The sequence below is a fragment of the Dromiciops gliroides genome, chromosome 4, assembly GCF_019393635.1.
Source record: "Dromiciops gliroides isolate mDroGli1 chromosome 4, mDroGli1.pri, whole genome shotgun sequence".
NCBI classification, from domain to species: Eukaryota; Metazoa; Chordata; class Mammalia; order Microbiotheria; family Microbiotheriidae; genus Dromiciops; species Dromiciops gliroides.
The window spans coordinates 288,868,110-288,884,820 of NC_057864.1; the positions used below are offsets into that span (position 1 = coordinate 288,868,110).

General features: G+C 34.3%; 1 protein-coding gene across 1 annotated transcript in view; it reads left to right on the plus strand.

Annotated features, from left to right (window-relative positions):
• The window catches only part of ADGRB3 (adhesion G protein-coupled receptor B3), an 890,484-nt gene that overhangs the window by 689,965 nt on the left and 183,808 nt on the right, over positions 1–16,711 (plus strand). Inside the window, 3 exon segments of the mRNA XM_044001123.1 lie at positions 10,342–10,468; positions 12,087–12,190; positions 15,897–15,999. Of these exon segments, the coding sequence (XP_043857058.1) occupies positions 10,342–10,468; positions 12,087–12,190; positions 15,897–15,999 (334 nt within the window).

The following is a 16,711-nucleotide window of genomic DNA, read 5'->3' on the forward strand; positions in this document are numbered from 1 at the left end:
ACTACCAAAGTAAAATGGTGCTATAACTATTTTTTCATATTCATAGAAACATTTGAAGAAGAGGGAGTATCTTCTTATTTAAATGCCTATGAGTCACAAATGCCTAGGTCAAAGGGTATGCATGTTTTCTTTAAAACATATTATCTTCTGTTTTTACATCACCTACATTTCCCCTTGAATCCTTTTCCTATCCTCTTCCAATATGTATCCCTTGTAGCAAATTATTTTAAAGATATAAAGAAGAGAAAAATAATTAATCAAAACAGACCAACATAGCAAAAATCTAACATATGCAATGATTCATTCATGTATAAACTAGTGGGGAAAAATTGTATCTCTTCCTTGAGGTCATAACATTCATTTTCAGTTGCTTGTTCTTGTTCTTTCTATTTGCATTGTTGTATTTATGCTGTATGTTGTTTTCCTGGCTCTACTTTCTAGATTTGTGTTTACAAATAGGAACTATAGATGATTTTTTAAAGTGGACAAATTCTCTATACTGGTTTTTGGTTGATTGTTTTTTCAGGGCAATAAGGGTTAAGTGACTTGCCCAGGGTCACACAGCTAGTAAGTGTGAAGTGTCTGATGTCAAATTTGAACTCAGGTCCTCCTGAATCCAGGGCTGGTGCTTTATCCACTGTGCCACCTAGCTGCCCCCATACTGCTTGAAAATTAACTTCTGACACCACAAAATTAGGTAATATAATAAAAACTAAGAATTGGAAATTTTGCCTTGAAACTAATAGATGAAAACAATAACATAAAGTTTATTTTGTGAAATTGTGTGTCTCATTGCATTCTCGAGTATATACAAAATGTCATTTGTCTTCTTTGTAATCTTAAGATTGTGCAATGATATACTAAATGTGAACAGAAAAGAAAGCTGCATTCAGCATTTGGTGGTGTGGAACAGAAAGTCAGAAGATGAAGTTATTTTGGTTTTACATGCATTTGAATATGGACCACTCAAGTTTTAGTGGACTGATTCTTTTCCTTCCCAGTTTATGTTTGATTTGTCATGTCCTATCAACGAGCAGATATTGTTTTATCTTCTTTCTACTCATTTTCTACAGCAGCTCTCTTTTCAATAATCGTAATTGTCTCCATTCAACTAATTGTGATATATCCATGTTTTTACGTCTCTCCCAAACTGCCCATAATATCCCATAAAGTATGCACAAAGATATTTCACTAATTCCTCATACATACTCATCCAAAATATACAAATGTCCAAGGAGAACAGTTTAATAACTACCTTAGGAAGGTTAATGTTCCTATTTACTACTTTAGAAAATGTTCAATTAGAATTTTTGAATTATAGCTCACTTACATTAGAATGTTGTTTCCTTTTGTCATAAACAAGCATCTGAAATATAGAACTTAGAGTGTATACATATGGCTGACAAATATGAACATGCACAATTCTAAGAGAATAAGGATATGTTACCCATAACCCTTTCTCCAAAGACATGGTTGGACCAGGCCAATAAGAGACTCTACAATACCATTCAAACTAAAGAAAATTGTGGAAAAAGTAAAAAACAATAACCCTCTTATACTCATGCTGAATCATTGTCCCATTCACATTTTCATATATTTTTATTAAATGAAATATATCGTGTATATTATATATGTATTTATATTCATGCCTCATAATAAAATTATGAATAAGTGATTTTTCAGTGAAGTTCAAAATGTAGCTGTTTACATGGCAGAGACTTAGAAAACTACAAAAAAAAAAAACTATAGCCCTTTCTTATGTTTTTAACAAGGCACTCAGTATAAAATTCCAAGAAAAACTCTTGACCTTGATTTCCAGTCCTCTGGCTTTGAGCTCTGAATAAGATGCCTTTTGGCTAGGTCCCTCAGAAAATAATGGTTAAAACTACAAGACTTCTCCAGGTTGCTCAGAGGAAAAATATCAAATAGCAAAGTTTATCTCCTCATAAAAATTATTTATGCAACCTAAGCAAATGATTATGTAAGATTAGGCCTCTTCTGTGAGAAGCAGAACACAATAAAACTAAGACACAATCAATGAAAACAAGCATCATTAATTCATTTCAGTACACCATAATGCACTGACAAGTTCAGAGAGAATATTCACTTTCAATAAAAAGTTTTATATTGTGGAGCCTCTTGCATATTGAAAATATTTCTTTGGATTTTGAGAAACAATTCAGAATTGGAATAGTATGTTGTTTTGGTATAGTTAAATTTGTTTTGAGACTGTAACATGAGTTTCTCTAAATAATTCTCCTTTTTGGCTTTCATTTTTGTTAAAAGAGACAAGGCTCTTTAGGTAGGAAAGTACTTGGGGAGGAAAATTCACTGATTGTAAGTACACGCAATGAAAGAACCTCATCTGGTGATTTTATTATTCAGATAGGTGAAATTTTGGATGACCTCAATTTTTTTTTAATTTTTTTTTTTTTAGTGAGGCAATTGGGGTTAAGTGACTTGCCCCGGATCACACAGCTAGTAAGTGTGTGTTAAGTGTCTGAGGCCGAATTTGAACTCAGGTACTCCTGAATCCAGGGCCAGTGCTCTATCCACTGTGCCACCTAGCTGCCCCACCTTAATTTTTAAAGTGAAGAAATCTGGCAAAAGAAAAAAAAAACTTTGAGTTGAACTAGCTATCAGAATAGGATGGGGGACCAGGTTATTTTTAAGTATATAAGGTCTTGGATAAATATTAGCTATCTTTATAGTATTTATTTATCTATTCATTCATCTAATTATTTTTTAATTTTGACTGTGTAAAAGAGGCCATTCTTTGCCTCATTTCTTACCTAGCCTTAATCACTGAATGGGCCTTGCCACAGACAGACTGAGACCTGGGAATGACCTTAGCCTAAAAAGACCAAGGTCTCCTATTGCATTCAGAGCCATCTCCAGTTGTCCTGATACATATCTTGCCAATGGACCTAGATGGCTCTGGAAGAGAGAATGAAGCTGGTATTGCACAGCTCTTCCTCACTTAAATCCAGTTCACTGCAAGTCATGACATTACCTCATGATTACCTCCTTGTGCAGGGACTGACTGGTCAGAGAGTTTACTTGTGTGATGTTTTCATTATAACAACTCTGTTTCTCTAGGGTGTTAGAAATGGTTGTCATGGGAAAAACTGGTCTCCAACATAAACACATGTTTTTCTGAGGTGGGAAGGCAATAAGGTACACTTTTTTTGTTTTTAACAATAGATATCAGTAAGCATCCAGTATTCAAGATTTTCAGTGATTTGGAGAACTATTAAAGAAAGTGCCACTTGCCTTTTGCATGAAACCATTAAAAAAAAAAAAACTTTAAAAATTCTTCTTAGGGGGGGCAGCTAGGTGGCGCATTGGATAAAACACCAGCTCTGGATTCAAGAGGACCTGAGTTCAAATCCAACCTCAGACACTTGACATTTACTAACTGTGTGACCCCAGGCAAGTCATTTAACCCTCATTTCCCCGCCCCCCAAAAAATTCTTCTTAGCCTAGTAATATCTACCTTCAAAATTACCCAATGTAGCAAACAAAAAAACCCCACAATACTTTTTTGTTGTTGTTCAGTCATTTTTCCATTCATGTCCAACTCTTTGTTACCTCATTTTGTATTTTATTGGCAAAGATACTGGAGTGGTTTGCAATTTCCTTTTCCAGCTCATTTTACAGATGGGGAAACTGAGGCAAACACAGTTAAGTGACTTGCTCAGGTTCACACAGCTAGTAAATGTATGAGCTCAGATTTGAACCTGGCACTCTATCTACTTCCCCTGCTAGCTTTTTCAATACTTTTATATAATAATAATGGGCAGCTAGTTAGGGCAGTAGATAGCGCACTGGGCCTGAAGTTGGGAGGACCTGAATTAAAATCTCACTTCAGACACTTACTAGCTGTGTGACCCTGGGACAAATCACTTAATCCCAATTGCCTTAAATATCCAGGACCATCTCCAGTCATCCTGATGTCTTGCCTCTGGACCTAGATGGCTTTGGAGGAGAGGGTAAGGTTGGTGACTTTGCACAGCCCTCCCTCTCTTAAATCCAATTCACTGCAAGTCATGACATCACCCTGATGTCATGGGCCTCTTCCAGAATGAAGGAAAAACAACAACAACAACAACAATAACTAACAATTTTATGGACATCTTGGTTATACAGTGGATAGAGCACAAGGCCTGGAGTCAGAAATACTCTTTTTCCTGAGTTCAAATCTAGCCTCTGACACTTTTCTAGTTTTGTGACCCTGGGCACGTCACTTAACCCTGTTTGCCTCAGTTTTTCATCTATAAAATGAACTGGAAAAGGAAATAGTAAACCATTCCCATATCTCTGCCAAGAAAACTCTAAATTGGGTCACAGAGCCAGACTCAACTCAAAATAACTGAATAACAACAAACCATCAATATGTACCCAGGCGCCATGCTAAGAACTTTGCAATTATTATCTTATTTGATCCCCATAACAGCCTGTGAGGTAGGTGCTATTATTATCCCCATTTTACAGATGAAGAAATGGAAATAAACAGAACTGAGGTATCACAGGTGTCTGAAGTCCAATTTGAACTCAGACCTTCCTTTCTCCAGTTCCAGCACCCTATATGATGTTTTATATATATCTGAAATACAATATAGGAAAAAGCAAATATCATGTTCAACAAACTGAACTTCATGTGTGTCCCCCATAGCACTTAGTAGAAAGCTGAGCCGCTAGGTGGCACAGTAGATAGAACACTAGCCCTGAAGTTGGAAGGACCTGAGTTCCGATCTCACCTCAGACACCTACTAGCTATGGGACCCTAGACAAGTCAACCCTAAAAGTCTCAAACACCCAGGGCAATCTCCAGTCATCCTGATGTATATTTTGCTACTGGACCCATATGGCTCTGGAGGAAAGAGTGAAGTTGGTGACTTTGCACAGCTCTCCCCCTCACTTAAATCCAATTCGTACAAATCATGATATCAATCCAATGTCATGGGCCTCTTCAAGAAGGAAGGACAAACAACAGACGTAGAATGCTAAGCTGTCATTAATTAAATACTTGTTCAATTATTTTCAGCATAGTAAATGCCTACTATGTACATTGTCAAATGCTATTGACTATGGTCCTTACTTCATTTCTCTCTTGAACATAATCACCAAGTAATGTTATACAATTACACATACAAATACATATACAATTTACATATGTAAGATTTATTTGCATACTAATAATAAATGTGCTTTATTTTGTTGTAGTTATTACATAAAATTCCATCTTTTGTCATGCATAAACATATATTCTTAAGATAGGCACATAAATAGCTTTAGGTCTTGAATACACTATTGCATGAAAATATTGAAATAAATTTCTTTTAAAACATACATACTTAAGTATTACCTGTCATTGTATTTTCAGAACTTAGGTTTGTTTCCTTTGTTTTTTAATTAAAATAGTATTTTAAACAGGAAGCAACCTTACAAAAAAGATGAATGTTGCTTTTTAACAGAATAAAATGTATTAGGTTGTACTGGATAAGATGATATGGTTACAATAGTTCAAGATTATAGTGCTCTCAGTCTTGGCAAAGGCTTGGAAATAAGAAACCCTACCCTAAAGAATCCTCAGAACTGAGAGCATGCTACTACATTCTGCCTAGTAAATGTTTGTGTTATAAGAACAATTCACACCAAGAGGTGGATAATCATTTTGGTATTTTGCTTAAATATGAATTATGTAGTTTTCTAAATTCTCCCTTAGTGAATCACTTCCTTGTGACCTGTGGATCTTAGCAAATTCAATGATGTTTTCTGGATCCTGGTTTTCATATACTTTGCTTTAAATTGTGACTTCATGTATAAAACTAGTTGACAAAATATGTAAAAACTACTGTTATAGTAATAACGTCAATTCTGAATAAATGGAACTTTAATATCATAAGGGCTAATGACCCTCTCAAAGTGCTTAACTTACTCCTAATCAATAATTTACACAGTGGCTGATGAAGAAGCAAAATTGACAGGTTGTCTACAAAAGACTTGTTTGAACGGAGCTTTCAGTTTTCTTGCTATATCAAGTGCTAAAATCATGAAACCGTTGAACAATCCTGGCATATGTCACTATAGATTTGTATTATCAGTGTTTTATTAAACAATATTTCATTGCAGTGAAGAGAATATTTGCCCTGTTCATTTTAACATTATAGAATAAAGTCACATATCATTAATATAGTTGCAGTAATGGGAACTGACTATGGTAAGAAAAATTTCAAGAAATGAGCATGACCCAAAAGGAAAACAGGAAGTGGACCTAATGAAAGATTTAAAAGAAAGTTGAAATCATTTGTTCTTTGACTTCATATGAAAATGTAATTTTTGGAGCATATACTCTTCTTTATTCTTGGACACAAGCCATTCTATCTTCTCCATTTCTTTGTTCAGGTTATTCTCTCAGGTCTGGAAATACTTTCCCATCTCTTCCCCACTTCTTGGAATCCCTATCTTCTTTTGAAGGCACATTGAAATACTATCTCCTACACAAGGCCTTTCCTAAACTTTCAGTTCTTACTGCTTTCCATTGCCCCCAAATATATAAAACATACATACGTTCAGTAAGTGTTTTTATTTATATATTACATTTTGTCTCCTCCAATAGAGTGTTAGTTCCTTGAGGTAGGAAACATTTCATTTAATTCTATTAATTCCTACTGCCTAACACCAAAATATGTTTCATAAATGCTTGCTCATTCTTTCATTCTTTGAACCTAAAAATAAAGGGAACAAGAAAAGACCTATCATTAGATAAATACCTAACATAGGTGTGCAGGAGTGAAAGTGGAACATACATAAATTGATGCAAACTTAGAGATTTCCATAGAATTTTTTACAGGTCTATTGGGTTTTGAAAAAGAGGTCCACAGGGCTCAGAAAACACCTGTATAATTAGGAATATGCTACTGCTCATTGGATATGATTGGGTTCTCATTCTGTATTTTGCACTTGCAAACAGTACTCTGAACACAGTAGGTACTTAATAAGTGCTGTTTAGTGATTTCTATCATATCTTTATGCTTCCCCACACAAATAAATTTTTATGCCAAAAATATATATTATATACATATTCTCTATATAGTATAGAATATAGAATATACTATCTCCTATATATTCTATCTGCTATAGAATAGATCATTTAATAAAAAATAAATCACTGTAAAAAAGGGACAACAATAATTCATAGACATAACATCTAAAGTCAAATATAAAACTATGCATTGTGACTATTGATGTATACCCTTTCTCACTGCAGGATTAGAAACAATTTTAACACATATTAGTATTATTATATATCAATTTACTTTTACTGTCCTCCTTGAAGTCAATAGGACATGCAGATCATTGATTTTAAAAATTCGTAGAGTAGAAAAATACTACAGGAGAAAAGGTGTTCATATAAATATACATAAGTATACTTTTTCTATGCCAAAAATGAAAAATAGCTCTGAATAACAGCAAGGTTCTCAAAAATTTTTAAATAATTATCTTCACTAATATAGCTTCTTTTTTTAATTAATAAAGTATTTTTTTTCCATTATATGTAAAGATAGTTCTCAACTTTTGTTTATACAAGCTTTACAATTACAGATTTTTCTCCCTCCCTCCCCTCCCTCCCCCCTCTCCTAGACAGCAGGTAATCTGATATAGGTTATATATATATATATATATATATATATATATATATATATATATATATATATTATATATATATATTATATATATATATATATTATATATATACACACACACACACATAATAACATTAAACATATTTCTGCAACTAATACAGCTTCTTAATAGAAAAATATAAGAAAGAATCATTCTTTTATGTATTTCTTTCTCTTTAAATGCATAGACTTCTACAAAAGGTAAAATATAAGGTTATAAGTCATTCACAGGTTTGTATGAATTTGCTTATATGATCAGGATAAGGAAATAATGAGAGGGCAGGGCATTTTGGAACATGTGATCAGTATCTTGGGAAGATGGCCTATGAGCACCATACTGAAGAACTAAATGATGGGTACTTGGAGAGAAACAGGAAAATGAGAGGAGAAAAAGAGGCACAGGAGGCTGTGCTGAAGGTAGCTTGAAGCTAAAGACAAACCTAGCTTCCTCCTTTAATTTGCAAAGTCAGGACCTACTCAATTGTATAAGGAGTATAGGTCTGAAGGACCTACTTATGTGTATGCAATCTGTAGATCTCATGAACATTCTTAAGCTGAACATATCTTTCAGGAATAATTAAGGATCATATTTGCATCTTTAGCAAATGAATTTTCATGTTAAAAAGGTTTATATTTTTCTTTCAAATTAGACTTTTCCTCTGCTTTTCTTTGTTAAAATCTGTTAATTATAACAAAATACTGAAATAAAAATCCTTGGACACCATCTTGAAAGCATATGTGATGATTACAATGGCCACGTTGTAGTGAAGTTCCTTTTCAAAAAGAATAATTGATTCTTATGTTTTAAAATATCATTTTTTCTTAAGTATATTTCTTCAATATACAATCAGCAAAGATAAATGTACTTGATTTCACTCAAACTATTTTGAAATTAAGACAGAAAACTAATAAAATTAATTGATATACTGCTAAGTTTGAGTTGAATTTAAATTTATTAGCACCAAAACTAGTGGGACAACTTTTTTTGTATTTTTTTGATAAAAGTTAGCACATGAGTATGTCTTAATGAAAAGTACAGAAATCTTATATCCATTAGTCAAAGAACTATTTTGATGAGTTTGTGAGTATTTTTAACTATTATCCCACAATTGCTCTGTATTCTTTTGTCTCATACATCATAGGTAGAAGTTTTGTTGCAAGGTGCCAAAATGAGCCATTGTGAATTATTTTATTTTTTAACTCATTGGGAGTACTGTTGTCCCTGTGCTTTAGGGATGTTACTTGTAAGAAACCTCTTATAAATATATTGCATATGTATTTATTTAATTCAACATTTTGAGGCAAAGACAGGGGATACAGAATCATAAATTATTAAATCATTATCAAGATATTTATTTCTGTTCTTCCTATTTGATTAGTTTATCCCATTTGGGGACTTGGGTTGAAGCAAAGAGAAATTTGTAATAAATGATGCTGCTGGCTGGAGAGTTTCTGTGCTTGGACTTAAGGGGAAAAAACAAATGGTGCATTCAACATATGACACGTGTAATGATACTAGGGTCGATTAGTGAAACGGCTATCTTTTTTTCTTTCTTTTTCCTACAGAAATGGTCTCTAGGTTGGTTCAGTTGGGGGGTGGAGGGGGTGATTCTCTCTTTTTTCTTTTTTCCCTACACAAAGAAAACGTAGGTTGATACCATTTTTATTGTTCTGCTGGGGTGGGAAACAGACCATATGCTTTAGCATTTTGATGGCTAAATCTAATGGGGGGAAAAATGAATTGATCCTGGGACTTTCCTCCCCGCCTTCAGTCAGCCCCTTAACCACACCAAGACTGGCAGACAGGGTCATTTCCCCAGATTTCCCATCGACTTGGGGTTATCCTGATGCTGTTGCCCCAAGTCAAAGGAAAAGGGGGAGGGGAAGAAATCAAAGGGGCCGCAGAGGCGAGTTAGGCTGAGTGAAGTCTGGAGGGCGAACTCCTGTCTTTAGCTGTAGCAGTGTAAGCAGTGCTGAAACCCACCCCTTTGCTGGAGCTAAGGCAAAGGCAGTAAGAGTTGGAATCATCTGATGCTGCTGCCGTGCCACTGCTTCCCGTTTCCAGGGTGAAATTTTTACAGCAGCTAATTTTATAGGAAGGAAAATACCCTTAACCAACAGTGGAGAAGATCTGGTATCACCCAGAGGAACCCATGTAATCTTTTAGGTAGGTTTTTCAGAGAAATCCGCATTTTAAATATCAGCATTCACCGCCAAAAATGCGGGACGGAAGTCAGAGCTGGTTTGAGAATAAGAAAAGCCTCTTTACACCACGAGTGTTTGAAATGATCCGATGAGCAGAGGAAGTAGCTGCCAAAGCTCTGGCTGCTATTGCCTCTGCCGCCGCCTCTGCCGCTGCTGGGTTCCTCACAGAGGGCTGGACAGAGCAAGCCCTGGTTTCAGCACCAACGGCGCTGGACAGCTCTTTGCACGCTGCACAGCCGCCTGCCTGCTTTTTTCCCCCCACTCTTGCTTTGCATTACTGTACAACTGGAGATGCATCTAAATTACGTCCTGTTCAACAACAAGTAGACTCTTCCTGTCCGGGAACTACAGTAGAGGATTCTCTCAATTAAACTGCATTTTCTTCTTTACGGAATTGGCCATCAGGCATAATTATCCTGATTTCCCCCTCTTCCCCCGACCTTTGCAGGAACGATTCTTTGGGAACCTGGTCCACCCAGGGATGTAAAACTGTGCTTACCGATGCATCCCATACGAAATGCTTATGTGATCGTCTCTCCACCTTCGCCATTTTGGCTCAGCAACCTAGAGAAATAGTAAGTAACAAAGGGAAAACACGGTTTAATGTAAAGATAGGGATATTTTGTGGAGTGTTTCTCCAGGGAACTGCATTTTAGATGGGGGAATGTACAATATTACAGGATGCAAAATTAGGTTCGTCTCCACCTTGGCTGTAGTGGCTTAGTGAATTGAATTCCAGTTGGTGTGATAGAACTAAATCCTACTCAATTTTATGTCTTCAAACTTGAATTTTCTGCAGTAAAGAATTGAGAAAGCTTTCTCACTATAATGCTAATGTTCTGCAAACTTTCATATCAAATAATTGCCAACTTAGTTCTTTTTCTTAAAAGAATGTAAAGCTATTCCAAGGAATTTGTAAGGATACTGTTGATAGTGGAATGAAAATCCCTGACACTGTAGCTAAACACATTGCAGATCTGCATTGGATATTTTCAGCACAGGTTTTTTGGGTTGTCTACTGATATTTAGGAGGGGGGATCAAATCAAGTTTTCAGGAAATCACTGAATATAAAAAGTATTATCAATCCTTGTAAGTACAAGAGGTTTCTGAAAATAGTTTCCTAAGCAAAGAGTTGTGAGGTAATGCTTAAATGGGAAATAATTTGCTCATCTTGTATAGTATTAGAAATTATTTCAAGAAATGGACATAGCAATTCCAATAAATGTTATATTTCAGCCTAAATTTGGCCTAAATGAGCACCACTTTCATCTGATGAAAGAAGATAACCTGCTGAAATAGAATTCTGTTAAATCCCCAGGGCTTTGAAACAGCATACTGGCTTTTAATGTACCCTTTCAAACTTTCAATGCTAAAAAATACTTTTAAAATAGTAGTCACTGCTTTTTGCCATGTTAATTTCTAAGCACAGAAGTCACTTGAGTGGTAAATGCCTACTTTTTTTAGTTGTATTTAATAGGAAAAAATACATTTTTCAAGGTCATATGTTTTACTACAGTTGTTGGTATTGTGTAAATTAACTCCATATATAATATTCATTAACAAAATAATGAACCATGTTCCTGTCCCAGAAAATAGAATTTCTCCAGGCTGCTCAGGGGCCAAGCAAGGGAAATTAAATGAGGGAATACTTGACTTAGGACAAAGTTGTTAAAAGTCAGAAAGTTTGATAAAATTTAAGTAACCATGAATTAAATTTTGAGTAGTTAAATGAACAGTGAATTAGCAACAACAGAGAAAATATTATTAAGTATCAATAGAGAAATTACAGAATATCTTTTTGGAAGAAAAAATACAGATTTAAATGTTAGCTGGAGAATGATTTAAAATGTAAATGACTACCAAGTTAGAGTTTCAGTTCTCTGTTTTAAAATAGGTTATTAAGGTGGTAGTGTATAATTAAACATTTTAAGCCTACAAGACCTTATTTATATCTTTATATTGGGGGTTGGAGAGAGGAGTAATTGATAGAATTAGTCATTGGAGAGATAAAAGCTATGACAATGAAGTTGTTCCAAAGACAAACTATGCTTTGGTCCTATTTCTTAAATGGTAGTTTGGTTTTACTCAGTCTGTCCTCTATTATTTTAATTTTTATAAAATGCTTCTTCTTCTTTGTGTGTGTGTGTGTGTGTGTGTGTGTGTGTGTGTGTGTGTGTGTGTGTGACTTACAGATCATGGAATCATCTGGGGCACCTTCAGTAACACTCATAGTAGGCAGTGGTCTGTCTTGCTTGGCCTTGATCACCCTAGCAGTTGTCTATGCAGCACTATGGAGGTATGTATTTGATTTATGCCCTTTATAGAAATATTCAATGGTTTAGAGTTAAATTTGGGGATTTGATACCTGTTATATGCCTGTCTGTTTTATTTATTTTGTGCAATAATTCTAAAAAATAATTTTAATATAAAAATTGGCATGGTTTACTTGACTTGATTACATGCTGACCTGTTGGTGACAATATAGCATTATATATTCTTTTAAAAATGTTCTCTCTCTTCTAGTCCTAATTATTTTGATTATTAAGTGAATAGTTGTGCCATTAATTAACACTTCCTTTTTCTTCTTCGTCCATGTATCATGAAATCTCAAGCTTAGGCCTACATAATGCTCTCTCTGTTTCCTGTTTTCTATTCAGTACAGGAATTAAATTGGAATATTCACCATAACTTCTGAGTTGCCAAGTAGTAAATTTCTGAGTTTCATACTTGTGAATTTAGAGAGGGCCAAATAAACTAACCTTCTCCCTTAAAGATTTATTTCTCAACACTCTACTTCAACTGCTTATCAAAGGCCTTCTAGTGGATAATGTTCCTCTTTCCCATCAAAGAGGGACAAATCAAATGAGGCAATAAGAAGATAACATAAAAGCAGTAAAAGAAGTATTCTGAAAAAAATGTACTATAACATTGGTTGGAACTTATTTCTCTGAGATGTGGAAGAAACAGCTTTGGGTTTTTCCAAAGAACTAGAATATTGTAGGGACAACACCAACAAGTTTTGTTATTGCTTTTTAGAATCATAACTTCAGTATAGAAATTTGTTGTATCCTAAATTCATTTATCAAACTACTGTTGTCTTGAACTTTAAAAACTGGATGTAAAAGTATGGACACTATAAGAATAAATGAAAAATCATCTCTTATTTGTCAGTTTTTTGCAGTATTAAAATAGTGCAGGTATAGTTGGTGTTTTTGTCCCCAGGAGTTTGTTTTAAAAACAATTCAGTATCTAAAACACCAGCAAATTGATCATCAGTTCTCAGTAGTGAAAGGCCATTTCATTAGACTTGCTATCTTCAATTTTGTCTTTTTCCCCCTCTAATGAAGAATGCCTAATTGGCTGACTGATCAATGAAGTTAACTTGGTCAAGGATATTAATTCTTATATCAGAATAATCGGACTGCTTAAAGGTTCATATTTATAAAGAGTTCCCTTACAGTTAAGGTACTTGGAGGAGTTAGGGACACATATGAGGCAATGCCCTCTGATGGAATCATTATTTTCTGGTGGTAAAGGATTCACCCCTCCAAAGAAGTCCTATAGAAAAGCTTTATCATGATGTGGAAATGACTGTGTGTGCTTAAAGACTCCCATGGAGAGTGTGTTTGGGCAACTTTTACAAGTTATAAATTTTTAATTACTTGTGTGGTGGATGGAGGCATGGACATGGAGTCAGAAAGACCTAAGTTTAAAATTGGCCTCAGACATTTACTGGCTGTGTGACCCTGGGCAAGTCACTTAACCCTGTTTGCTTCAGCTTCCTTATCTATAAAATGAATTGGAGAAAGAAGTAGAAATCATTCAAGTATCTTTGCTAAAAAAAAAAAAAACAGAAACAAAAAAGGGGTCACGAAGAGTCAGAAATAACTGAACAACTGCTAGATATAGACTATATGTTTGTAATCTGAGGACCAGTCTAGGTGAGCTTCAAAGAGACTCATCACCAGGTTGACTAAAGCTGATTAATTTTTGAGCCACAGAACCTTTTGAAAACCATTCACTAAAGTATAGAAAGGTTATGATATGCATTACTGGAGAGATTATCCTATGAGGAAATTATGTACTCTTAGAGCAAAATGTTGACAATGTTGAACTTTTAGCCTATGACAATGGTGGCAATTCTCAAAAAAGAAAATTGCTGCTTAGTCTTCCCAAGGAAATGTGGGTATGAACAGTCATGGGCATTTCAGGACATGAATACTGATGGTTGGAGAAGCAGGAACTCTAAAAACAATCCTAGTGGATACAGGTGTGGGGTAGGGTAGTAATGTCTTTTGCTGCCTGAATTACACTTCCTAGAAAATGAAGATTTATCTTTGGATTGATCATTATTTACTACCATAAGTACACAAACATAATTCAGAGGCATCCAGAACATCCTTCTATTTGTCTATTTGTCTATTATATAAATCCATCAACTAGCTCTTCTACCACCTCTACATGAAATTAGGCACTAAAATTGCTGATGAAAATATAGATAAAACTGAAAAAGGAATATGTAAGATTGATTTGTCAATTATATGATCTTTTAAAAATCAAGTCATACCTACACCATAGATACAATTAGCCAGATGATTGTTTGAGCAAGCAACCTACACAGAACTTTTTAGAAGTACTGGGACATTGCATAAAGGATGAACACCTCACTACATGTGAAGAATTGGAGAACAAAGTGAGAAATAACATTTGTTGCCATATATAATCTCGGTGACTATCTTGAGAGTTGAAATAATAATTTCTTTCATAAATGAGTGTGGAAAGGCCCTGAAGTTAAACCCAAGTCTGATTTTGGTGGTAAGTATTCAGGTTGGTTTTAAGGAGAAATGAAATGTCTGTTAGATTGTAAAAGTCCTTTTTATTCTGCTCTCCTGGAATGTGCCTTGAAATTTGGAGCTTCTCACTTGGTGATTACTAAATTAGGAAAAGGGGCCTTTGGTTTTTTAAATTTCTAGACTCACTGCATCCTGATGCTTCATCTGTAACATGGCACCATAAGGATAATGCCTACTGGGGAATATATTTATTTGTACAAACTGACCCAGTACAAAGCATCAACAAAATATACACAGGTGGAAGGTGTTATCATAAAACCTATAATGCTATCCTCTGATTTACCATAGAATATTATATAAATAAAAAGGTGATCATTTAAATCTTTTGGTGTACTTTTTGATCAGAGTGCCTTCAGAGTGCCATCATTTTAAAAAACTCTAGATTTAAAAAAAAAGCTTTTTAAAAAATCAGATGTATAAAAAGAATTGCCCCTTGGGATTTCTATCACAATGTAAAGAAAAAGCAAACATTTTCTAGTTTGGAACAATTTTCTTAACATGCACATAAATATATAATACATATGTGTGTGTGTATATATATATATATATATATATAATCATTCTATTTTAATATTAACTAAGAATGGCATGGTCAAGATTGTAATTCTTTATAGATGGATCTACATAACAGTACTGAACATATTTTATCATATTTGTTTTAAATTTTCATGATATTAACCTATGTTTTAATAGAAATCACATAATAAAAGATGTGGAGTTTGAACCTTTAAATTACATTTTGGCTTCCAAAATAAAATTGGTAGATTCAAAAGCATAATTTAGAATATGCTAAAATATTCCTAATCATGCAGTGATTTTGAATTATGCAGACTTGGATACCAATACTGAATTGGTTCCTTTAAGTCCTTGGGAAAGTCATTTGGACTCCATTTTCTCCTCCATAAAATGAGGAGACTCTACTACTTGATAACTAAGCCCTTCCAGCTTTAAATCTAATAAATTCTATACTGTACCATTACATACTTGAATTACACAAAAAACTTAGATATTTTTTAAAATTTAAAACATTTTTTCTTATATATAACCATGTTTCAATAAGCCTAATTCTTAAGGAATTTAAGAGTTGTATAAACCTTTGGATGCCTATTTTGATTTTTGACATTTGCAATGATTTAATTCTTTGGACAGGTATATCCGATCTGAGAGGTCAATAATCTTAATTAACTTCTGCCTATCTATCATCTCATCAAATATCCTTATACTGGTTGGACAAACTCAGACCCACAATAAGGTATGAATGCTGATTTTTCTAATTCTTTTTTCTGTATTTCTCTATTTAAGTAAGAATCACTCATTTGTCATCCAAACATTAATTGCCAAAAAAAAAAGATAAGCAAGAAAATTCTTGTATTTATTTCTGGACTAAAGTATTCCCTCTGCTCTCAAAAATGCATCTCCATTGGCTTGGTTCTTTCTTGGATACCCTGTTTTCTGTGGTAAGAGTGTTTTCTAAACACCAAATCAAAGCTCAGAGAGTTCAAAGACCTGAAACATCAAAAGCAAAAATTGTGACTCATTATCCTAATTGTAATAGGATTGCCACTATGTTTTGGTCTTCTTTATTAACATACTGACACTCAAAAGGCAGCCATAAATTGCTTAGAAGTTGCATGCTGCTCTCTAAATGAGCTCAAGGAAATTTGCCTACAGGGAATAATAGAAGAATGTCCTGGATGGGCTGTAAATGTTGTATAGGCACTATTCCAGTTGCAGTGCATATTAGACTTTAAATAATTTTACTTAAACCTACAAATTTTAATGTTTGACTGAGATGGTGATTCTTTAACTAACATGTTGTTTCTTGTGGCATTAAGGAGCATAGTTTTTTAAATGTTATTTTAGAGTCATATTCCCAAATATGTCAGCCCCTTTCTGGACTCCTGTAGAAATCCCCCCACTTCCAAACTCAGAAGAGCTTTTCAAAATTATTTTATCAAAACTAG